Source organism: Nicotiana tabacum, chromosome 15 (assembly GCF_000715075.1).
Source record: "Nicotiana tabacum cultivar K326 chromosome 15, ASM71507v2, whole genome shotgun sequence".
In the NCBI taxonomy this organism is placed as follows: domain Eukaryota; kingdom Viridiplantae; phylum Streptophyta; class Magnoliopsida; order Solanales; family Solanaceae; genus Nicotiana; species Nicotiana tabacum.
The window spans coordinates 67,438,682-67,464,911 of NC_134094.1; the positions used below are offsets into that span (position 1 = coordinate 67,438,682).

The 26,230-nt window shown below is 37.2% G+C and overlaps 1 protein-coding gene across 2 annotated transcripts; it reads right to left on the reverse strand.

Moving 5' to 3' along the window:
- Positions 1-316: 316 nt before the first annotated feature.
- LOC107804507 (nudix hydrolase 16, mitochondrial-like) lies at positions 317-26,230 on the reverse strand. 2 transcript variants are annotated; one of them, XM_016628413.2, is made up of 4 exons: positions 25,767-26,230; positions 20,530-20,644; positions 19,834-19,917; positions 317-1,046 (listed from the first exon to the last, which is right to left on the reverse strand). In XM_016628413.2, exons 1-4 carry the CDS (start codon positions 25,835-25,837, stop codon positions 738-740), a joined length of 579 nt encoding a protein of 192 aa, XP_016483899.1. In that variant the 5' UTR covers positions 25,838-26,230; the 3' UTR covers positions 317-737. The 2 variants fall into 2 exon arrangements, with proteins under 2 accessions (XP_016483899.1, XP_016483900.1); XM_016628414.2 differs by having other exon boundaries at positions 317-1,004; positions 25,767-26,227.

Below are 26,230 nucleotides of genomic sequence, written 5' to 3' on the forward strand. Positions count from 1 at the left end.
ATCTCATACACTATAAATTAATGTTCTTCCATTATGACAAAAACAATGAGGTCACTTGACGAATAAGTATAATACAAATCTCTACGGTAACTATATGAAAACAGAGATTAAAAACTTAAACAATAATAGAAAATGAGAAAATTACTCGCTACTTCTGATTGAAATAAATTAAGATGGTAAAATATTTATTCTGACTATGCGTGTGTACATGCTCTCGCGTTCATTGATCGCAAAAATAAAATAAGACAAATTGAAAAGGAAAAAAAAGTTGCGGGCCGGGTGGACGCGGGTGTGCTGCGGGACAGGTGGATGCGGGTTAAAGAACATGTACATTTTCACATGACATGCATAGCATTTGTATAGTCCACACCAAACGAGAAATAGCAATGTATAATTACAATAATACAAAGTAAAGCATTTGTTAAACTGACTAATTTGGTTAATCCACAACAAGGTTGTCGAACCAAATGTAGTTAGTTAGAAATAATGAAGAAGATTTCTTGTCTGTTCTCTCCAATTCACCTTCAAGTCTATTCAATCAAGGAAAGCTAGGAACCAATGAGAAATCACTAAAATACGGTTCAACATCTAAAACAGCTATTTGCGGATTATCTTAGTTCCTAGTCCTAAAATGAAATTGAGGCATTACACACCATCCAGCTTAAGGATTGGTGTCTTCTCTGTATGAAGTTCACAGAAAAAAAAAATCTTTTGCTTTGGTCCGAAGATGGAGTAAACTAGTCCTCGTTATTCATTGTGCTTGCCATACCACTGTCATGCCACTTCGAAAATCTTTCCTCGAGAGCCTGTCGCATCCATGGGTGCCGGCAACATTGAATTGCTTCTGGAATTGTCAGCCAACTTCTTCTGCGAAGCCTCTGTTCGGGCCAGCATTCAAGCTCTTCTTTTACCAACAGCGCAAACATGGCAGCTCTACACAATCCTTCTGGACTATACTTGTCTTGAAGTGTTTTGCTTTTAAACAAGTAATACCCCAGAAAGTGCTGCAAAAATACAAATGTATAGAATCTTAACCCCAGAAAGTGCTGCAAAAATAAAAATGTATAGAATCTTATGAACACAGGAAAAAAAATGAAATAAGTAAATAAAAAACATGCACATAAAAAGACGCTTACTGAAGGTGGGTAACAAACAAGGCTCCTTATATATGATAGAAGTTTTGAACCACATCAAAAAGGGGAGTTTCTTAATTCTTGTTACCCCTCACCAGGACGGGTACTGAAGGATTCTTTCCACCAATAAGAAGAAATCACCTACCAATTTTTGCGACTATTAATATTTAAACATTGGTCTCCCGCTGTCTATCAACTTCCTTGACCATTAGGCCACACCCTTCAACACTTAAATCTTAATGAATCTCTTCTATTAAAAATCGGAATGAATTTTCTCTCGACTTTCAAGAGTGCAAAAACCACAGAACTAATATCTATGTCCACAGCCTATGAACGCCATATTATTACCCCGCACATAAAGGCGAGTTTTAGATGGGTCGAAGTAGATCAATAACATTACCCATGATCATGACTAGAGTACAATAAAGTAAGGGAAATAACAGTTATTACCCTTACCATCCATAGAAAACAAACAGTATCAAAATTAAGACTATCAATATGAACACTTCAGACCAAATGAGCTCCTTGCTAATTGACAGATTTTGTTATTAATAAGCAAAAATCTTATCAGGAACTGCAGCACCAAGAGGGTACTGGTTATACTGAAATGTTTTAAAAGTAGAATATGCTATAGCATTACTGAAAAGATTCGTCGTGTACCAAAGATCTAAATCCTGAGGACATCTAGAATTTACAAGAGATATATTAAGTTTTCCTCCCCGACCCAACTAGTTTAGCATTGAGGTTTAGTTAATTGAATACTGAATCTGCTTTATCTTTAAATCTACGACTTCCTTTTTTTCTTTTTTTTTTCTTTTTTTTTTGAAGTAAGATGTTATATTTCTGGCATCAAAACGATGCATTGAGTACACAAAATGAGATGGTAGCTCCAATATTTCATGTTTTATACTAGGCACAGGGAGCTAACCAAAAAGCAAAAAGTGGCAGTCAGACCAGGCTCAGTGAGCCAATAAAATCTAGAAAGGGCTAACATCATTTAAAGGGAAGAGATTACTCCAACTAAAAGAAGCCGCTGACATCTAGCTTTCAACAATTAGTTAGAAGTTAAAATGTCATCAAAACATCTACGATTCCTCTCCGTCCAAATACACCAAAAAATGCAAATTGGGATCATTTTCCAAATACTCTTGATGGCCTAGTTGATTTTCCAAAAGCTCCAACTTTCAACTGCTTCCCTAATGTTCCGAGGTAGTGTCCAGCTGATACCAAAAATTGACAAGAACATATGCCACAAATCAATAGCCACTAGCTACTGTGCAATGCAAAAATAAGTGGTTGATTGATTCTGAACTAGATTGACACATGTGACATCTATTCACAAGTTGAAAACTCCTTCTACAAAGGTTGTCTTGGGTCAGAATAACACCTTTGAGAGTTGTCCATGCAAAACAACTGACCTTTGTAGATTAGCTTCCAGGGCCAAAGATCAATAACTTCATTTTGAACTTTACTTGGCATAGGAAAAAGGGACATAATGTAAGTTGGGATGCTGTCCAGGACGCGTCGCCCTACCACCCATTGAGAGGTATTGCATTTGCCATGTTGCTAACCTTTTCTCCACTTTCTCGATCACTCCATTACATACCTCCACTGACTTATGTTTGGCACCCAAGATTAGACCTAGATAGGTTGTAGGGAATGAGCCAATGCCACAATCAAGTACCATACGGACAGGGTATATCATGTTTTTCAGCATGTTTATGTGCAGATCTGAAACAGATTCAAAAATAAGGAGGGTTAGATTAAGGTACTGCAGCTCCAGCTTGTTTGCCCCACAAAAGATTAGTGTATCATCTGCATATAGGAGATGAGACACTGTGATTGAGTTCCCTGAGCTGTTGTTTATCCTGAACCTTTCAATCCATTGTAGTCGCCTTGCCTTATCTAGCATTTTATGTAGACATTTGTTGGGTTTTTTAAAAGGATGGGGCAGCAAGAATATTAAAAATATTGATTGAAAATGTCTCTACTTTATTATAAAACATAGAGGGCTTTACATAACCAACTTGAGAACATAATCTGCAGAAAAATCTGCATAAGAATTCAAAAAGCCTAAAATATCTCGACAAACATAAAAAATCTAACAGAAATTTAAATTCAAAAAAGTAGATTTATCCTAAAACTAAGTAACTTATTAGGCTAAAAAATGCAACGTAACTGAAGCAAATCATCAACACTCCTCCTTTGCTTCAGTTGCTCTAAAATAATTGCTCCTCCTCAATTACTGATTATGCTGTTTGTGCTTGAGGATTGTGTTGAGCGTCTTTGAACTTACACACTTTTGTAACACGGCCTATTTGTTTGCAAATACCACATATTGCACCATGTCTCCACCAACAAAAATTTTCTAGGTGTGTTTTCTTTTTGCAGTATTTGCAAAGAGGATAATTGACCTTTTCTTTTTTGTTTTGTGCATAAAAAGCACCTTCAGTAATCATTTCTTGTCTAAATGCTCTTCTTTGTTCTTGTGCTTGAAGAGCACTTATTAATTCTGTAACAGAGATGGTAGAGAGATCTTTAGACTATTCTAGAGAGGAAATTTTGGACTCGAATCTCTCTAGAACCATCACAAGAATTTTTTCAACTATTCTGCCATCTTTGAAATCCTCGCCAAGCAACCTGATTCTATTAACAATAGAAGAAATACCATCAGAATACCTAGTGATAGTCTCGTCTTCTTGTATCCTAAGAAATTCAAAATCCCTTTTCAAATTTAAAATCTGCATTTGTCCGACTTGATCACTTCCTTGGTACTCCTTTTTAAGCTTTTCCCAAGCTTCTTTTGTTGTCTCACATTCAATAATTTTAGAAAAAATTGAATCTGCAACTGAATTTTGAACCACAAATTTGGCTTTGTATTTTTGGGTTTTCTCTTATAAATGGTTTTTAGTTTGGGCAAGGGTAGGATTTGCAGGGAGTGGTTGTAATGGTCTATCTTCCATTACAAATTCCTACAGATTATAGGCTTCAAGATATGATTTCATTTTCACTGACCAAATCTGATAGTTTTCACCAGTGAAAGTTTATGGGGCATTCAAAGAGAGACTGTTGCTTGCCATGTTTGAAAATAAATTTAAAAATTGATATTGATTAAAAATAATTTGAAAATGATTCTTTAGAAGAACTCACAAATCCCGTAATACTAATGAAGCTCTTGATACTACTGTTGGATTTTATAAAAGGATGGGGCAGTAAGAATATTAAAAATATTGATTGAAATATCTCTACTTTATTATTAAACATAGAGGGCTTTAAATAGCCAACTTGAGAACATAATCTGCAGAAAAATCTGCATAAGAAGAATTCAAAACACCTACAATATCTCAACAAACCTAAAAAATCTAACAGAAATTTAAATTCAAAAAAGTAAACTTATCCTAAAACTAAGTAACTTATTATGCTTAAAAAATGCAACAGTAACTGAAGCAAATCATCAACAACCTTCCATGACTATTAAGAAAAGAAAGGGTAAGAGGGGGCAGAGGCGGTCCTACATTAGGCCTTGAGGGGTCACGTGAACCCGTTAACCTCGGCAAAAATCCTGTATATATATTTTATGTATAGCTGTATATACTTTGGGGACCCCTTAAATATTTTTCTTGGCCCCCTTATTAACGAAAGTCTGTCTGGAACAATGGTCCACCTCTGTGCATAAGTTCTCTTCCTTTTGCTACGACTGGGGTTCGAAACCCGCCTTCTACAAATTTTTTTTTTGAGTTTCTTTTACTTCTTATAACTGGAATTATATACTAGTACAATAGTACTATTTATTAGTCACTAGTCAACAATTGACTAATTTATAATTTTTTATTTTACCTTTTCTCAATTTAATTATATTTTAATAGTTATACATAATAGTCAATTTTATTATTTAATTCTTCTCCAAAATTCTACCCCAATCAAAAGCCCCAAAACATTAAGTCCCTAAACCCTTCTTCAGTTCTTCCTCAATCAAAACTCAAAAGCTCACGTCACTCCGTCAAACTCGGCCCTCAGGCCGTCACTCCTCCCTCCAAAATAGAGAACCTTTCTTCCTCAATCTCAATTCCTCTCATTACTTTGAAAAGGTAGCGGGCATCGAATCTCTGTTTAGTGCTTCTCTTACTTTGAAACTTATTTTTTATTTATAAATTATAAGAGCATGGAGAATTGGAGATGGATGTTATATGATTTTATTTAGGTTTAAAATTTTTGGTTCAAGAATCCCCAGTAAAGGCATTCTTGGTAAACCCCAAATCTATTACCCAAATGATTTTGTTTAGGTTGAGCTTCTATTTTCTCTGAAATTTAGTGGTCTCTTAATTTTGCTGTTAAACTTTAAGACTGGCTTCTCTTTCTGTTAAAAATTTGTCAGATTCTTGTAGAGTTGTAGTATTAGTATTTAGTAAGTTTCCAATTTTCTTTTACCCACAATTTCCATATTCTGTCAATTCTGTCTTTGCTCAACGGAAATGAGAGTAAGAGTGTATGTGAAACCAATAATCTTAAGGAAACACAACTCAATCAATTAAGATGGAAAATGGAGATTTGAAATGTGATTTTCATAAGGAGAAAGCCAAAAAATTTCCAGACACTCCATGTTAGTCGATTTGTTTTTTCAATTTATGTTTAAGTTTGCCGTTCTTGCTATACAAAAAGAAGTAAATTAAGGGGTGTGATTCCTCTATTGATATTGTGTTTGTTTGTATTCTTGAGACTCTAAATTTATTGAACTCATTTTTTGTAGGAAGTTCTTGCTCTTTTGTGAATTGAGATAGACGTATTTTTGACAAAGTTTAATTCTTCTCAACCAAGTTCTAGTCTTAGAAACAATTCCTCTCATCTTATAGATGAGTTTGATGAGAAATTACTCAATCCCGACCCTGGAGAGAGAGTACCCATTGATAAATATAGTTCTAGAATACGGGATGAAGTAAGAAGACACAACATTCAAAATGGACCTTGCCAACCGTTTGATCATAAATTTTCTAAAACTTTATTCGGGAATAAAATGCGTCAATTTAGTCCGGGTTGGTTTAAAGGTTTGTATTCTAGATGGTTGGAGTATAGTGTGAAGAAAGATGCCGCATTTTGTTTATGTTGTTATTTATTCAAAAATGATTATGTTCAAGGAAGCACGGGTGACTCTTTCACAAAAACGAGCTTTAAGGCTTGGAATAAAGGTTCGGAAAAACTTGCTTTACATGTTGGTCAAGTAAATAGCCTCCACCACAAGTGTTTCAACAAGATGCTAGACTTATCAAATCAATCTCAATCAATTCAAGTTGCTTTTGATAAGCAATCTGAGAAACAAAGAAATGAGCACCGAATTCGTTTAAATGCATCAGTCGATGTTGCAAGGTTTCTCTTGTACTTTGGATTGTCTTTTCGAGGTCACGATGAAAGTGATTCTTCAAAAAACAAAGGCCTTTTTCTAGGGCTTTTGGAATGGCTTGCAAAGAGGCTCCCTGAAGTGGATAGAGTCATATTGAAACATGCTCCAAAAAATGATATGATGACTTCGCCAAAAATTCAAAAGGACATTGTGAGTGCTTGTGCACAAGAAACCTTGAAAGCTATAATCAATGATTTGGATGGGGATCATTACGGGATATTAGTTGCGGTATGTTGACAAAAAAGGCCAAGTGAACGAGCCATTTATTGGTCTTGTTCGTATTCGTGATACCTATGCAAAGTCGTTGAAGGAAGCAATACTTCCTTTGCTTATGAAACACTCATTAAGTCTATCCAAAATACGTGGACAAGGCTATGATGGAGATAGTAATATGCAAGGAAAAATGAATGGTCTTAAAGCTTTAGTTTTACAAGAAACTCCTTCGGCACATTGCATTTATTGTTTTGCTCATCAATTACCGTTGAAGCTTGTAGCGGTTGCTAAAAAACATAAGGAGGTGGGAACTTTCTTTGCTATAGACCTATAGTTGTTAATGTGTTGAATGTGATTGGAGCATCCTTTAAACGTAGAGATCAACTTCGGGATCATCATGCAGAATTATTGGAGCAATTGCTAGAGAGTGATGAAGTTCAAAATGGGAAAGGATTAAATCAATAGCGAGGGCTTCAAAGGCCAGGTGACACTCGTTGGGGATCACATTGTAAAACATTAGATAACTTTGTTGTTTTATTTGCATCTATGGTTCATGTGATTGGGGTGATTGAATATGAAGGTCAAGAGGCTAATGATAGACTGCAAGCAAAAGCTTTTTTGAGTAAAATCAATTCATTTGAATTTGTGTTCATGCTTCACTTGATGTTGAAGGTATTGTTGATGTCGAACGAGCTAAGTAAAGCTTTACAGAAGAAAGAACAAGATATTGTCAATGCCATGATATTTCTTGACCTTACAAAGGAAAGGTTGCAATATGAAGGATGGAAATCATTAATGGATGAAGTCTATTTGTTTTGTGCTAAACATGACATTTTGGTGCCCAATATGGAAAAATTCTATATTCCTGGAAAGTCGAAGTGTAGGCCTTCTAGTATTACTTATTCACATCACTTACGTGTTGAGCTTTTTTATACAGTGATTGATTTGCAACTTCAGGAGCTTAACAGTCGTTTTGATGTTGTTAGTGGCAACTTGCTTCTTGGTATGGCTAGCTTGAATCCGGCTAATTCGTTTGCTAATTTTGATAAGGAAACAATAATGACATTGGCCAAGTATTATCCAGATGAGTTTGGTAAATTAAAGCTTCGAGATCTTAGTCACCAACTTGACACTTTCATATTGCACATGCAACGTGGTGACCCTAGATTCTCGGATTTGAAAGGAATTGGTGATTTGGCAAAAGCGTTGGTTGAGGCAAATCTTATGGAGACATATTCACTTGTTTATTTACTTGTGAAGTTGACTCTAATTTTACTTGTCGCGACTGCAACGGTAGAAAGAGCATTCTCATCCATGAATTACATCAAAGATGAATTGTGTAGTAGTATTGGTGATGCATTTTTAAATGATTGTTTAGTTTGTTACTTTGAAAAAGAAGTATTTGCAAATGTAATCAATGATGCTATTATTGACCGTTTTCAGAGTATGAAAATGCGTCGAGTTCAAATATAAGTGGATGATGTACTTTTGTTATATTAGTATCAATTAAAGATATTCTATAACATTGAAGTTTGTATTTTGATGTAAGTTGTGCCTTTTTTAGTTCTCTTTTTGCGACAATAGTAGATATTACTATTAGTATGTCATGAATTGCTATTAAGGCCACTAAGCTTGTTTTATATTTTAAAGTTTATTCCAGTTTAGTCCATGTGTGCGCAAGGATATTTTAAAGTTTATTCCAGTTTAGTCCATGTGTGCGCAAGGATGTGCAGGAATTTTTTTTTCTTGGAATGCTTATTTTAAAATTTGTGTTCGCAGGTCAATTGGGGAGTCTGATGAAATCGAAGTTTGTGTTCGCGGGTCAATTGGGGAGTCTGATGAAATCAAAGCGTAAGCTCTTCTTACTTTATTTTAGTTTTTTGCTTAGCAAGCTTATATTATATAGTGGATTGTGCTACTTATTTACTGGTCTATCCTAGAGTCTATATGTATTCTTTTATGGGAAAAGGTCCAAATTTACCCCTCTACTTTCGAATATTGTCTACATCTAACCTCTGCTATACTATTCGGCCAAATTTATCACTATCGTTATACTATCCGGCCAAAGTTACCCCTACCATCAGCAAACTTTTAAAAATTATCCCTCAGTCCGTCAGATGACCTAGAATCTCACAAATCATTTTAATTATGTCACTTATTCTTCTTCTTGATCCACAATTTTTGAAATAGTTGACATTTACCTGCTTTCTTAATTGAAAAAACAAATAAGAGAAATATTAAAATAATATAACGGTTAGTAAACAAAGTATAGTTTTGAAGAATCTAAATTAGGTAGCTTGCCCAAATTCCAAAAGAATTTACAACACCCCAACTTTAATGAATTCGTTGCACCAAAGGTATGGAGACTTTGCAAGTATTAGTGATAGAAGTTGAAGTTCCTTGGAGACTTTACATTGTCGAATTCAACTTTGCTTTAATCAAATGCCTACGCAGTGTGCACTCTTAAGTTAGTCGATCGAACTCTATACTAACCATGCAATAACAAAATATATTCGGATATACATGTACGTACATGATGAGCAGCTACATATAATACACAATAAATAGACCCCCTGAATTATACGGTGTGTATATGGTTGAAAAATAAACAAAATTTTAAACCAATTCTAAACCCATTATCACAAAAAGAGAAGTGGATGCAATGACAATTAAAAATATCCATGAATAATTTGTATAATCTAGTACCTTTAGCATTCATATCAATAGTAATTTCTGAAAATAGTGGAGCAAGAAGAACAACAAGTGATTTAAATAAAAGAAAATTGGAAAATTTTGGATTACTTAACAGATCAAGGGGTAATTTTTAAAAGTTTGTTGATGGTAGGGGTAAATTTGGCCGAATAGTATAACGGTATTGGTAAATTTGGCCGGATAGTATGAGGTTAAATATAAACAATATACGAAAGTAGAGGGGTATATTTAGCCATTTTCCCTTCTTTTATTGGCTAATAAAGTTTTGGGTAATTCACTCTAATGATAATGGTGCCCCCGTCATACTCAAATCCTGGGTCCGCGTCTCCCTCTGCCTGATCCCCTTTTGAGGGGAGAAAAGCCGACTGAGGTTCTATTAATAAGGACGGAATACTTGACTGTGGTGAGACTAAATGTGATCCAGTTGATCCATACCTCATTCCCCTCAATACTGATAGAAGGTAGGACCAATTGACTTGATCAAATGCTTTCTCTATGTCAAGCTTGCATAAAATACCAGGAAATCCACTTTTTAGCCTCCCATCCAGCAGCTCATTTGCTATAACTGTTACATCAGCTATTTGCCTATTTTTGAGAAATGCATTTTGTTCCCATGGTATGAGCTTCCCCATAATTGTCTTTAACTTTTCTGCTAAGAGTTTAGCCACTATCTTATATACACTTCCAACGAGGCGTATTGGTCTGTAGTCCTTTTTGTGAACAACTGCAATAAATGAGGCATTGTTGGACCTGACCATTTTGCAGTTATGGTAGAAGTGATTGACTGGTAGAAATTATGTGGGAAAAGTTTTTTCTTAATTTTAAGAGAAATGAGATGTAATTGGGGCTCTCTCTCTTGAGAGCTAACGGTAACTACATCCTAAATCGTTGCTGGCTTGACCCCTAGTCGTCGACGACGCAACCTTACAGGTAAGGTCTCCTCTCGCTCACTCCCTCCGTCTCTCTCCTTCTATCTTTCCCCATCTATCTATCTCCCGTTCTCTTTCTCCATCTTCTGTCTCTCCCCATCCCCCCCCCCTTCTTCTTTTCTTTTTTCGTCGCTAGTCTGGCCCTAGGCCATCGCCGGCGACATCCTCGTCAGTCTTCCCCCTTCTTCCTCCTTTCTCTCTCCCATTTTCTTCCCCCTCTCCCCCTCTCTATGCACCATCTCTCAACCGCTGGTCCACTATATCCCCTGTTTCTCTCTATCTATTTCTCCATGCCTCTTTATCTCTTTCAGCGGGTGTTAGGCGTTTGGCGTACAGAAACAGGCCACTATTCGGTCAAAGACCAGCCACGCGCGAAGGGGGATTTCAAGCGCGTGAGCTGCCCGCGGGTGAACGTGGTAGTTGCTGCAGATCTACGAGAACCAGATCCTTAGGCCAGACTTCAGGTGTGTTGCTCCCCAAGGAGTGGTAGGTGCATTTCGGCATTCTCGACTTCAACTCAGGTTCTATTATTCTTGTTCTTGTTTAGGGATTTGTTGTTTTCTTGATTAGTAGTTACTTGCTTGCACTTTATTTACTTAGATTAGTAGTTACTTACCTGATTAGTAGTTATCCTGCTTGATCGTACGGCCTTTCCCTATTGTTATTTATATCCAAATTGTGGGTTGTTTCACTTTGTTGTATTTACGTGCATGTCCTTTATTATCATCGATTCTTGCATTTAATACGACTTGCATGTCCATATCCTTCCTTTAGTTGAATTTATTTGCTCTAATTATAACTTAACTCTTGTTTGCCTATTTGCTTTGGTGTTTAGTGTGTGTGAGCCTTATAGCGTTAGTCTGCATCCTTTATTACATTCTTTTGCCCGATTAGTGGTAGTGCATGCGTAATATTCTTTAGATTGTAGTGGCTACGATATGCGATGGTAGAGTGAAGTCATGTCCTCGGGTGGGGGGGGCAGGGGTGGAGGCCAAGTAGTGCAAGGGGTAAGGGAACTTCTAGGCTGAGAATTGGGTCCCGAAACATAAGGACATTGACAGGAAAGTCCATAGAGCTAGCGAAGATTCTTCAGAAGAGGAAGATCGGTATAGCAGTCCAGGAGACAAGATGGGTGATGGGTGGGATTTAAGGCTCGGGATGTAGACGGGTATAAGCTGTGGTACTCAGGAGCAGCGGAGGGCAAGAACGGGATAGGTATTTTGGTCGATAGGGAGCTTGGTAGATGTGAAGAGGGTGAACGACAGGCTGATGTCTATCAAGCTAGTCGTTGGAGGGTTGACTGTCAATGTTATTAGTGCATACGCACCCCAAGCAGGCATGGACTAGTAGGTCAAAAGACACTTCTGGGAGGATTTGGATGAGGTTGTGCGAGTTATTCCCCACACCGAGAAGCTATTCATCAGAGGTGATTTTAATGGCCACATCGAGGCGGCCGCTAGGGGTTATGACGATGTGCATGGGGGCTTCGGATTTGGAGATAGAAACATTGGTGGAACTTCGCTTGTTGGATTTTGCTAAAGCTTTTGAGTTGGAGATAGCAAACTCAAGCTTCCAGAAGAAGGGGGAGCACTTGGTCACCTTTCAGAGTTCGGTGACCAAGACCCAAATTGATTACCTACTCCTCAGGAAGTGTGATGGTGGTCTATGCACGAATTGCAAGGTTATCCCGAATGAGAACCTTACGACCCAGCATAGACTCTTGGTCATGGACCTGGAGATTAAGAGAAGGAAGTGGAAGAGGGCTAGGTGTGGTCAACCTAAGACCAAGTGGGGAACCGTGACTAAGGACAACGCCAAGGAGCTGAGGGAGAAGTTGTCGACTATGGGGGCCTTGAGGAGTAGTGGGATGCGAGTAATATGTGGACTACGACAGCATGTTGCATTAGGGAAGCTGCTAGAGAAGTGTTAGGGGTTACGAAGGGGACTGGTGGTGGAATGAAGAGGTCCAAGGAAAAGTAGAGGCCAAGAAGGCGGCATATTTGAAGCTACTAAAGAGCACAGACGAGGTGGAGGAGTGGTAAGAGGGCTAGGAAAGAGGCGAAGCTTGCGGTTACGGCGGCCAAGACCGCAGCTTTGGACGTTTATATGAACTTGGGATGAAAGGAAGGGATAAGAAGTTGTACAAGTTAGCCAAAGTGAGAGAGAGGAAGGCACGTGATTTGGACAAAGTGAAGTGCATAAAAGACGAAGAAGGTAAGGGTATTGGCGGACGAGGCATATATTAGACAAAGATGATAGACCTACTTCCACAAACTCTTGAAGAGGGAGACAGGGACATTATGCTAGGTGAATTGGAGCAGTCCGAGAGATGTCGCAATTTTGGGTATTGTAGGTGCATTAAGGTGGAGGAGGTTGAGGGGGCTATGCGTAAGATGAGCAAGGGAAGGGCGACCGGGCCAGATGACATCCCGGTGGAATTTTTGAAGAATGCAGGTAGGGAAGGCTTGGAGTGGCTCACCAGGTTGTTTAATGTCATTTTTAGGACGAAGAAAATGCCCGACGATTGGAGGTGGAGTATGATGATTCCATTATACAAAAACAAGGATGATATCCAGAATTATAACAGTTATAGGGGTATCAAGCTGTTAAGTCACACTATGAAAGTACGGGAAAAAGTGGTAGAAGTGAGAGTGAGGAAGAGTGTATCTATTTTCGAAAACCAGTTTGAATTTATGCCGGGGCGATCGACTACAGAAGCTATTCACCTCATTAGAAGATTGGGGAACACTATAGGGAGAGGAAGAAAAACTTGCATATGGTGTTTATTGACCTAGAGAAAGCGTATGACAATGTCCCGAGGGAAGTCCTTTGGAGATGTTTGGAGGCTAGTGGTGTTCCTGTTGCTTATACTAGGGTAATTAAGGACATGTACGAGGGAACTAAGACTCCGGTGAGGACTGCGGGAGGGGACTCGAAATATTTTCCAGTTCTAATGGGGTTGCACCAGGGATCGGCTCTCAGCCCGTTTTTATTTACTTTGACGATGGACGTACTTACGCGTCACATTCAAGGGGATGTGCCTTGGTACATGTTATTTGCAGACAATATTGTCCTGATTGACAAGACGGGAGGCGGTGTAAATGCGGGGTTAGAGGTTTGGAGGCAGACCCTGGAGTCAAAAGATTTCAAGTTGAGCAGGACCAAAACAGAATGCTTGGAGAGTAAGTTTGGTGACGGGAGTCGTGAGGACCAAAACAGAATGCTTGGAGAGTAAGTTTGGTGACGGGAGTCGTGATACAGACGTGGTAGTGTCGCTTGACAACCAAGTTTTCCCCGAGAAAGAAAGTTTCAAATACCTTGGATCAGTAGGGGATGGGGAGATTGACGAGGATGTCACTCATTATATTGGAGAGGGGTGGATGAAATGGAGGACATGACGAAACTTCAGCTTACTGAGAACATAACCCTAGATAGGAGGGTATGGAGGTCGAGGATTAAGGTAGAAGGTTAGGGGGTAGCTGGGTGTATTCCTTTGTCATCCTAGTTGCAGTAGTATTAGTCTTGTAGTCTTTTTTCTTTTTCTTTTTTCTGTAGAGTTATTTTACTATATCGATATTTATATATCGTTGTTGTTACTGCTTATTGCTACTGCTCCTTTTCATTTTATCCTTGAGCCGAGGGTCTTTGGAAACAGCCTTTGTACCTCCACGAGGTAGGGGATTATACTGTGTATGTTGTTTTGTTTTGTTTTGTTTTGGTCGAAGTGATTGACAACTGTCATAATGACTGGTTTGATAAAATCCCAAGCTTTTTGGAAAAAAGCCATTGTGTAACCATCAGGTCCCGGGTCCGGGGCTTTGTCTGGTGCACAAGAATTAATGGTTGTTATCACCTCTTCCTCTTCAAATGCTCTTTGGATCCACACTTTTTCTTCCATGGAGATTTTGGCAAGGTTTTCAAAGATAACACTAGGTCTCCATCGCTCATTTTCTGAATCGAGCCCCTGATAGAAGCTTAAGATTTCAGCTTTGATAGCATCTTTGTCTTATGTTATCTCTTCCCCAATCTTTAGCTTATCAATGCAATTGTATCTTTTGTTGGAATTTGTCATTTTCATGGAAAAAAAATTGGGTACCCATCTCCTTCTTTGAGTCATAGGCACCTAGATTTTTGTCTCCGTGATATCTCATCAACCTTTGCCATATGTTGCAACTCTACTCTTAGTTGCATTAGTTTCACCTTGTCATCTCGCGTCTGAACCCTTCCTTCAGTTGCTTGCTCTAGTATTGCTAGTTCCTCCAACATTTTATTCGTTTTTACTTCTAGTTTACCAAACTCCTATCTGTTCCAATTGGTGATGTCTTTTTTTAGCCTCCTCAGATTTCTGCACAGGGATAAAATCTAGACTGCCTCCTATCAAGTAGCTTTGCCACCAGTTTCTAACCTTGTCAATGAAATCCTCCACTTGAAGCCACATATTCTCATACTTGAAATAAGAAGTGTTGGCTTCCTAGTCACCACACTCATCGAGAATTGGTCTGTGATCAGAGATCACTCTTGGAAGGCCTAGCTGCTTAATTGCTTTGAAGCTATCACACCATACAGAGGAGATTAGGAACCTGTCGATTCTGGATGCTTGCATTGAGTATTCCCACCTGAACCATGTATGGTAAGCACCCTATAGAGGAAGGTCTATGATACCAAATTCCAGTATAGTGGCTGAAAAGGATTTCATTGCTCTGGACCTTCTAATATAATTGTGTCTTTCACTCTCATACCTACTGACATTGAAGTCACCCACAATTACGGAATTACCCGTTGTTCATTCCAAATACCCCTGATTGCTACAAGTTCAAGCCAAAGTTCCGTTCTTTCAAGATTTGTGTGTGGCCCATAAACCCTGTAAAACACCATCTGAATTCTTCATGAGTAACTTCATACATGACAAGGTGTAGGAACCTTGATGAGTACCATTGTTTGCCCACTGTCTTTTGTCCCATAGGATTATAATTCCTCCACTATTTCCTATTGATTTCAATTTTGCCCACTGGACCGAACGATTGCCCCACACTTGTCGGACCAGTCTTCTATCTTTGTTTCATGTAAACATACAATGTCTGCCTTCCATTTTTGAATCGGTGATTTAACTGTACTCCTTTTATTAGTGTCATTCAAAACCTGTACATTCCAGCTTAAATTTTTTATTTTCATCAACGAATGCTTTGTAATACCTATCCCTATCCTCTTGCCATTGTAGGTCAGACCCGATAGCATCCTAGGAACCTCAACTCTCTTTAACGACAAGGATGAAGCTTTGGAATCTCAAAGAGGGCCTTTAACAAGATCTCATGCTAAAGAGGTGCAAAACAAAATCATTGAACTTCAAGAGCAAATAAAGAAGTAGTTAATTGGGAGAAAGAGCTCAAGGATAAAGGATATGAATCGGCTAGTTGTTACAATAATATTTGGCCCAAATTCATGTCCAAGAAGAGGTGGATTGGAACCCAAGAGACTTCCTTTGATGAAGGTCCAAATCAGCCCACTTTTGGACCAATTGGCACCTAAAAGTCTGACCAAACTTGTAGCCCAAGAAGTCGCCATATTTTTATAACTTAAAAAGAACTTACTTGCTGACCAAGAAGGGTACATTACTAGAAGTTGAGTGCAAGTTGGTGACAAATTGCCTCCAAGATTTTCAAGATCCTATCCAAGATTGGTTTGGGACTTTCAAGATCCTATCCTAGATTGGTTTTAACTTATTTCCATATATTTTGGTACTAGATTTATTGCTTTCCTAGGTAGTTAAGGTTATGTTTTCCTTTTCCTAAGATTGTTGGAGTTACTTTACAAGATTGACTTAGTTTTTGTTTCCTAGTGTTTTTCCTTTTCCTAAGATAGTTAGACTTGTTGTTCAAAGTAGTTTAGGACTTTATTTCCTAATTTTTTTAAGCCTTATTTTCGTGACCCCCTCCAACCAATATAAAGGGTGTCTTCTTTGTTTTTGGAGTAAGGTTATTACAGACTATTATCAATAAAAACTGAGAGATTCTTCTTTCACTCTTGTGTGTGGTTACTCTTGGATTTATTGTTCAACCTTCAAGGCTCAACTTAAGGTGGTAAGATGAATTGTTCGAAATCTTAGATCACTTCTAGGTATTCAAGAAGGGTGATAAGCTTAGGCTTATTATTGTTCAAGCTATTCTAAAGGGTCGGGTTTCACAATCTCTCTCTTATTTTTAATTCTCTGCCAAAGACGATTAATTCTTCATTAGCTAATTGTTGTTAGAATTTAATCTCAAGAATAAACTTCTAGAGTTTCTTGAATTCAATCTATCTTTAATTTTTGTCTTCTTTTTTGTATCTTTATTTTGTGTTAGCTTCCGCACGTTTCTTAATTTCCTTGTTTTTATTTAGTAATACTTGGACCCCTATCATGTTGTTATCAAATTGTATCAGAGCATAGTCTAATCAAGATTTCAATGTTGATGATCTGGGAGGTTCTTGAGCCAAAAAAAACCCCAAAAAGAAAAACAAAAATCAGCTAAAAAACAAAAAAATCAAAGTGTTATTGCTCATTATTAATTTTCAGAATTCAAGTGTTATTTGGTTTCTAAGTCAAGAAAGGAAATAGGAAGACGCGATCCTAGTTCTTGAATATTAAGGTAACTTCTTTCCTTATTCTTGTGGGTTTTGGGTTTCTTAAATTCTTTCCTTTTTTTCCCCTACTAACAAATTTCTATTTTTCCTACGATCCTAGTTCTTGAATATTAAGGTAACTTCTTTCCTTATTCTTGTGGGTTTTGGGTTTCTTAAATTCTTTCCTTTTTTCCCCTACTAACAAATTTCTATTTTTTTGGCTCAAGAAAAACAAATTTCTATTTTTCTTGAGCCAAAAAAACCCCAAAAAGAAAAACGAAAATCAGCTAAAAAAACAAAAAAATCAAAGTGTTATTGCTCATTATTAATTTTCAGAATTCAAGTGTTATTTGGTTTCTAAGTCAAGAAAGGAAATAGGAAGACGCAATCCTAGTTCTTGAATATTAAGGTAACTTCTTTCCTTATTCTTGTGGGTTTTGGGTTTCTTAAATTCTTTCCTTTTTTTCCCCACTAACAAATTTCTATTTTTCCTAGGTTTGGACCTTCACTTCCCTTTCTTTTCCTAACTCCGTATTTTCATCAATAAGGGTTGTGATTAGTAAGGTTTATTAATAAATCTAAATATTAACGACCAAGGGTTGCTTTGAGTGGAAAAAGGCAAGAGAAGTGAGAGCATTAGAGGGAAAAAGCCAAATTTGAGAGATACATATTGCTTTAAATATTTTTTTCAAGATGTCTCAAACAGGTAGTTATGAAGGAGGCAAGATATGACTCAACAGCTTGAAAAGTCGAACTTACAGTATGTTGTATGGAAGGAAGACGATGGTAAAGTTATTTTTCAAACTAGAGCTAAATTGTTATCTAAGATTTCTGCCCTTAGAATTAACAAAGAGTTTGGCTATAACTCAATTAGCACTTATATTGTAGAGAAATTGAACTTATCTTATGTTGAGCATATTGAACCCTACATGTTGAAAGGAGTAAAGGTAGATAAAAGGGGTGCTATTGGAAGGTATGAGGATAAGATCTGGTGTGATGTCATTCCCATGAATAGTTATCATATCTTGGTAGGAAACCCATGGTATGTCTATAGAAGAACTTCGTATAGATTAAAAAAATAAATACTCTTGAGGTTAACAGGAAGAAACTCATTCTTGGGCCTTTGATTCCCTCACAAATTTATGAAGATGAAAAGACTATTAAAGAAAATATGAAAAAATATGAGAGAGAAAAGAATGAGAGGAGTAAGGCAATGCATGTTGACATCCCAATAGAGGAAAAATGAGAGGTTGTATTGAGTGAAAAGAATGAAATGTCAAGTGAGGAAAAGAGTGAGCTTGAGAGAAGGAAAGAGAGAAGGCCATGAGATAGAAAAAGGCCATGAGGTAGAGAGAAAAAAATAAGAGGGTTTGAGTAAAGAAAAAGAAGAGATCTTTGGTAAGGGAAAAGAGGCTAGGGGTGAGAAAAAAATTAGTCTTGTGATAAAAGCCAAAGAGAGTGTAAGTGAGGAAAATTTTTATTTACTACCTAACCCACTGACTCTTTCTTCGTTTAGTTCTTGTGATTTTGTACAGCCAAGTCTTGGAGAGCCTTTTGAAAGGGGTAGTGAGGCGTATGAGATGGTGGAAAAAGGATACAATTGGATTAGAAGATGAATTTGGCTAAATCAATTCTTGTTTGAGGGTGGAAGATAAAGGCTTGGTCAATTTCTTTGTTATTGAACCTTTTAACTATTTTGATTCTTATATATAGGTTTATGTCATGGAGTTCCCTAAAGCCATTGCTAAATTAGGACCATTGCATAAAAGAATACAAGGTGATGATGTTCCATTGGTAAATAAGTCCAAGTATGGTATGTCTTTTGATTTATTCGAATTCTTGGGCTTTCTAGAACACCTAAAGTATTTTTGGAGGTAATGAACTACACTATTATTTCTTATGTTGGTGACTTTATTGTTTTTTTGGATGGTGATATTTTGATGCATATCAAGCCATTAACTTCTCTACCCCACAGGCTAGGGGTAAGGTCTGCGTACACACTATCCTCCCCAGACCCCATTTTTGGGATTATACTTGGTTGTTGTATCAAGTCATTAAGTGTAATATCTAAGTTCAAAAGCAAGAGTAATTTGCTTCCTTTTGAATTGAGTATGACATAGATGATTATGTATTCCAACTTGGTGGAAAGAGGCATGAAATTTATGAGAAGAGACTTGTGAATGGGTTAAATGTTTCTTCTTCTTTTATTCAACTGTCTAATGAGTTTTCATGTGATAAATTGCTATAATGTGATTTTCGTTGTGTAATGGGAAGCCAATGACTCAAGGGAGCATGTCAATGACTCATCATGCACTTCTTCGTCATCTAATTGCATACAAGGTATGGTGCACAGTACGGAATATCTTTGGAATTGAATCAACAATGCTGCGGCCTAAGCCATTTGGTGCACATGTGGACAGTATGGATGGAAAGGAATAGAAGATCAATGGAAGGAACTGGAAACTCTTCTATAGATATTAGTAGAACATTCTTAGTACACTTTTGGGACACTTTAAACCCAACTACTATAGATGAATGGATGTCACAGAGAATCACATTTTGTATAGGATTCTCTCCTTTCTTCTATACACCTGGCATGCAGTGCAGTTCCCCCATCATACATGAAAAAAAGCATTTACCTAAAAAGAAGACAGGAAGACCATTTTGATAAATGAATTTAAAAGCACTTAATTCCGAAAAAAGGACCACTACTTGTGCAGTGTAAGTAGTCACTATCTTCAACATATGTTCCATGTACGAATGGTAGAAAATGAAATTAGCACTAAGATATCACGTCCAACTTGCAAACCAAATATCAAGGAAAAACAAAAGCAGATACATCAAGAGACCTTACCACTAGATCCCCTCGAACTCCAGCTTCCTCTATAGCTTCACGAATAGCTGCATCCTCGACAGATTCATCATTTTCCCAACCACCCTATTTATACAAGATGTGCCAGAGATGTCAATAGCAGCACCAGTAAGGTACTCATCCTTGTGATCTTTACAACAAGATCAAACGAACCAAAGGAGTCACTCAAATTTATTCAGCAATATCACATGACTTCAGAAAGCCCAAAAGTAGACACCAGGAAGAACACTTGAATTAAAAGAAAAGAACAAAAAGTATGGCAACCAACAAGTTATGTGGCACTCATGCTTTTAAAAAAAAAAAAAACAGAAGTATGAGCACAAGTGTTAATCTTTGACAAATGCATAACCAGTGTGTTATAAAATTTCATATGCAGCACAATCTAACCAGGTTAAATGGTTGAAGATGAAGGACGTTAAATATCGGTACGGCATTTTACCAGAACATACCTAAGTAGAGAACCGTCACCAAACTTCAACAAAAATAAAATTGTAACTTTGGTGTTTTAAACTTAATAAGAATCAACTTCACACCATGATAAGGATAAAATAACTAGATCCATCAGGAAATTAAACCAGATAACATCAGTTAATTCTGGCCAGAAAAAGAAAAGGCATTATAATCATTACAATTTCAATAGGATAATGCTGAAAACCCAAATGCACTAACAATTCCCACCTTTGGGAACAGAAGACCAGGCCCACTTGTCGAGTTTATCATCAGTACTTCAACTATCTTCTCAGCCGTCTCACCACCATTTTCTTCCATATTTCTGAACCTAAATGGAATACACCTGCAAGAATTCTATTAGTCAAAATTCGGATTAAGGAGATTATGAGAAGATACTTTTAAATGCAAACCCAGGATATAGTAAAGAAGTAGTTGCTCATAACTTCCTAATGCTTTAGAAGAAAAGATTATTTGATAACCAGAATCTATAGATGATGTACCAATACCAAAAGAAAGATATAAAATGATGTATATCTATAGAAGATGTACCAAGAACAAATAAATGATTCAAATGATGTATTCTTACATGTGAAAAAAAGAGTCTTTCCAAAAAAGTTTGAGAAAGAGAACTCCAGAAACTAAAACCAACAAATTTGACTTAACCATTGGACCCAAAGAAACCTACAAGGTTCCTTAATTATTGTGATCGCTCTTTGCCTTCCACCTGATTCTTACTCTTTTCAATTTTTTGACTTTTCAACATTGCCGCAGTTCAACCATTCCTCTATTAGATTATTTTCTCCTGCTCTATTCACTCCTTCACTCATTGTCCATAATGAATATTCGACCCGAGTCCTCTGCTAGAGCTCCAGCCGCTTCCCATAGAGAGGATAGATCCAATATAATTCTTCTTTTCAATATTTTGTTCATCCAAAATGAAGTCTTTCTTTGCTATTCATCAATGTCAAATGAATTATTCACAAGGAACGTTCAATGCATCTCTAACAAAATATATTTTCCCATTTTAAACAAGGACGAGGTAGACATAAAATCACATTTTGAAAAATTCTTGAAAGACCTAATATCTCATGAATCCATGTAGACCTAACGAAAAATATCGTATAATGGAAGAAACGTTATATGTAGGCAATTAGTTGGGATTAAGTTTTAGTCATATTAGCATGTTTACTTAGTCCCTTGCTTTCTAGGAGTCCAGTAGACTTGGCAGAGATTTATATGCCAGTCGAAAAAATATAGAAAGCTTCTCGTGTTCTTTACTTTTATCTCTAATTTTCTCATATAAAATAGTGGACTAGGATGATCTTAAATGGAACGACAAGGGCAGTTAGGATTCATATAGGAGACCTCAACTTTCTTGGGATTGAGGCATAGCTTTTGTTGTTCAAAAAAGTATTTTGATAGAGATGCATTTAACATTCCTTGCAAATAATATATTAACATTAATAAACAGAAAAGAAAGACTTCATTTTAGATAAACTAAGAGAGGATTGAGGCAGAATAATTTACCACATCCTGCTAATAAGTATTTTATTTCTAATCAAGAGAAGAACACCAAACTGTACAAGCAGAAGCTGACCACCAAACTACACTAACTTCAATTACCATTCTTGCAGCTATATTCCTTTGAGAAGCAATATGAGAACTATAACAGTTCCACTATCAACCTTACCTATCCTATACCATGAAGGTTCATGCTTGATTCCTATATCTACAGGATAAAGAGTACCCTCTGAACCACTACCTCCATTGATGTAACGAGAATTAATGGCCTTGAACCATAGAGCAATTTGAAGTTGTAAACCGGATCAATTTGAAGCTGTAAACCCTTTCTACTCCTACAAAACTTTTTGGCACATATGGAACTTAACCATGATACCTTTTAGAGCATCAACAGGGTTTACTATCTAGTGAAACAACTACAAGTTCAGCTTTGAACTTATTAAATCCAAATTTCATGGGTTTTAGCTAGTATTTCTTGTGTTGGGTAGAAGGGGAGTCTTGGCACAAAGGTAAAAGTTGTGGTCGTGTGACCACGAGGTCACGGGTAGCCGTAGAAACAGCCTCTTGCAGAAATGTAGCATAAGGCTGCATCATAAGACCCAACGTAGTCCGGCCTTTCCAAGGATCTCGCGCATAGCGGGAGCTTAGTGCACCAAGCTGCCCTTTTTTTTCCTTGTGTCAAGTTTCGCCTTAAAGGTCAAAGTCAGAATTCGATTCAACTAACTTAGCACATACTTGTTGGAGAATTTTGCTCCATAAAGCCAATCTGCTACAATTATTTTAGTAGAGCAGGTTCTTATGGCACTGGTGCCTTCCAAAGAGTCCGACAGCACCCTTTTTCCCACCCTTTTGCCCAGAAGACCAACTATCCCTTTTAAGGAAGAACACCAAAAAGCCTATTGTTACCAACACGGCATGAAGAGCTCCATAACTACTCTCAGATTCTGATCCTTTAGGCCTACACGTAGTTTACCTAGGCAACTTAAAAGGCTCAGCTGCAGTTAAAATGCAAAATTCTATGGTTATGTCTGATTCTGCTCCATTGCAAAATTCTATGGTTATGTCTGATTCTGCTCCATTCAGCATTACGAATAGAAAAAATAGAAATAGAGCAGTCAAGAAGGTCAATCGTTGAGTCTATGCAAAGCAGGAAATGCCTATATGTCAATATCACATATAAGTATTAATGACCCAGTTAATCTTATCATACCCCTCCCTTCTGTCACATGTTACTTTCTGTAGGATTAAATCAAAATTACCTTTTGATAAATTTAAATTAATATCTCTTATCAATGACAGACCAATCTTTTGTTGTCACACCTAGTGCTCTCTTGTTTTTATACAGTGAATGGTTAAAATAAAACACTCTACATAGCTATTCAAGGTGCATACATCGACAAAGAAATGAGCGAGGAGGCAATCTCTCAACTAGACCAATCAATTAGTCCTTTTTCTGCCACATTCATCAGCTGTAACCGCCACTGCTGATGTTTTCTGTGGAATCACAACACCGAGCTGATGGTGATTGGACGGGTGGGAGTTATCTAATATTAGCAAGTACGCTTTGACATGGTGATGAAACCAAATGAAATGATCAGTTAACATGTCTTGTACCGAATCTATAAACATGAAGCGGGTTGTGACTGATCTCATAAGCCACTCTTTCTTTCTTTTTCATCTTTTTTCCTTTTTTGACGAGTGATCTCAGGAGAGATGTTAAAAGGGACAAGTTTGGAGACCTCAGGATCTAGAGTAACGTTAATGGGAAGGATAAGGAGTAGCTCTCTTCTAGTTGACATAGTAAAAAGGAGACTCATGAGAAGACACTATGAGATTAAAAGATTATTTGATCCCTCTGAAGGTTCTCCAATGACTGACTGACCCAGGTCTTATCATATTCCCACCTAAATGATGTTTTGATGGACTTTTGGCAAAATAAAAACATAAATTAAACTGAGACCAAGTTCAAGTTGGCTCCGCTAATCCTATTCCAAATTTCCAACTTCCCATTAGTCTTTCTTCTTCTTTTCATCTCCTCAATATTTGCTTCTTTCCACAGTTCCTCATACCCTTCAAAACACCATATATGATTTTGTTTAATTAATCTAGTCTGAAATGGACTACTAAGGGATCTAATCATCTGTTGGCATAGCCCATAGGAAGAGCTTAAGAAGGCCAAAAGAGAGTCCGGAAAACCATTCCTCCCCGCATATGGTAGACAATATGGGAAAGGAACTAGAGGTTTTTGAACGAAAAGTTAACACCATTTTGGAGATCAAAGTCAATTGTATACTTTTGTGTAGGATGAAGTACGTGAATGAGGCGAGTTTTTAGTCAATATTATCCCTTATCTTTGGGAGTAGGTCTAATTTTGTCCTTCATCTATCACCTTGAGCACTTATTGTCCTCTAACTTTACCAAACTTGAGCAGTTTTAGTTTACTAACAGAAAAAACAAACAAAGAGCACCAAAACTAACGGTAAATCCAGTGGCTTTTGCTAACAGGATAGTTAAGACAAAAAAAAAGACTTAACAAAATGTTCTTCCCCCACTCCCTCCCCCCACTCCCCGAAATAAAAGTTCTCGTTAATAGTATAGCTTTGTAGTCTTCGTCTTCAACTTCAGCTCAAATATTCTTCAACTACATTCTTCAAAAGTTTCTCCATAAAATGATTTAGTTTCACGGCATCAAGACAATGTTGTGTTTCAATAGTCTTAACCAAAAACTTCAGCAACATAATATTCATTAAAAATAAGAGTAGCTTTTCTCACCAAAAATTCTACAAATTGAACAAAATTGACACCATAAACACTTATAGATTCAGGCAGAGGACAAAACCAGTTAAATTGACACCAGAAGCACTTCACATATTGGATAAATTGACACTACAAATATTCGCCACCAAAACCATTGCAGTCACATCAGTAGGTAATAATCGTTGTCGCCAACCAAGTTTGCCATTATGTTGCAATTCCAAGGTTATAGTTTGCTTTTAAAAAAAAATTGATGTTGCTTGGTTACTGTGAGAAAGAACTGCATTGGGGGAAGAAAAGATTGGGAAAGAAAACTCAAGATGGGTGGATCTGTTATGTGAAACCCGTTAATTATGGTGCTCTCCGTTTGGTTTTTATGTTAGTAGACTAAAGCTGCTCAAGTTTGGTAAAGTTAGAGGACAATAAGTGCTCAAGGTGATAAATGAAGGACCAAATTAGACCTACTCCTAAAGATAAGGGACAATTTTGACTAAAAACTCTGAATGAGGCTGAAACCTTGATAGATTTCATGAGTTCCTTACAGGATTAAGAAGAATTGACTTTTGCTTTTGATGTCACATCACAGCACCACCTTAGAGCTGTCTCTGTAATAAAACTTACTTGATTAAAGAATACTACTCTTCAAGAAGCAACCTAGAATGAACAATGCCCATCACATTTTCACAAGGTCTTTATAGTTCTTGGAAACAAGCATAAGAAAGAACTTCCACTGTTACAACGACTTTCACCTCTATCACACAAATCCAAACCCAAACATCATCTTTATAAATTCACAACCAATTACACAAAGGAGAAGAAAGAAAGAAAGAAAGAATAGCAACATTCTTTTGCACATTTCTCTCTATCAATCCTCATAATATGGATAAACAAGGAAGACAGCTAGGTCACAGAGGAGCTCCACATTCAACCAGATTTCACTCATTATGAGGAAATCAAAAGCACCGTAATCAGAAGAAAAGAGGAAACTTGAACCCAAACTCCCACATTCAACAAAATTTACCAAAAACAGACAAAACCCAATTCAGCAAACACCAAAACAAATCAAAGCAAGCAAAAACAACTACATAACTAAAAGAGGAAATTTGGAAACCAAACTTCAACATTCAGCAAACTTTCCCTAAACCAAATAAAACCTAATTTAGCAAAAACCAAAATAAACGAGAAAATACCCGGCGATAAGGCGATAACCAGCCTCATATCGCTGCTGATGCCGACCAGTCCGAGCCACCAATTCAGACATTTATGTTCCCAAAGTAAACAAAAAAATTACTAAAATAAATCTGCTAGTCTTATCACAATCCTCGGCTAAATCCAATGTAACAAAAAGCCTTTAACCATTCTTGAACTTTCCCTTTTCTTGTAAAATTCCCTCTGCGTTGTACTCAACCCGTTTCTCCTTCATAAACAGCCATAATATTGCTCCATTTCCTTTGTTTGTTTGTGAAAAATTTTGAAAGGAAGAATAAAAACAAAGGTAATGGAGGTACAGAGAGAGAGAGAGAGAGAGAGAGAGAGAGAGGCAAAGAAAGACGGTGCTAAAAGCAGCTCATGAAACGGAGCAACAGGGGGGTTATGTTGGTACGCTCAGAGTCGGTCAATTTTCGTTCCAGGTCGGTTACAACCTTCCAATGGT

Excerpts from the sequence above, each read along its gene's own strand:
- LOC107804507 (XM_016628413.2), bottom strand. The coding sequence starts at position 25,837 with ATGTCTGAATTGGTGGCTCGGACTGGTCGGCATCAGCAGCGATATGAG. Across the intron at positions 20,645-25,766 it reads GGTTATCGCCTTATCGCCGG|GTGTATTCCATTTAGGTTCA; the intron begins GTATTTTCTCGT and ends GAATTCTTGCAG. Across the intron at positions 19,918-20,529 it reads CTGGTCTTCTGTTCCCAAAG|GGTGGTTGGGAAAATGATGA; the intron begins GTGGGAATTGTT and ends TTGTATAAATAG.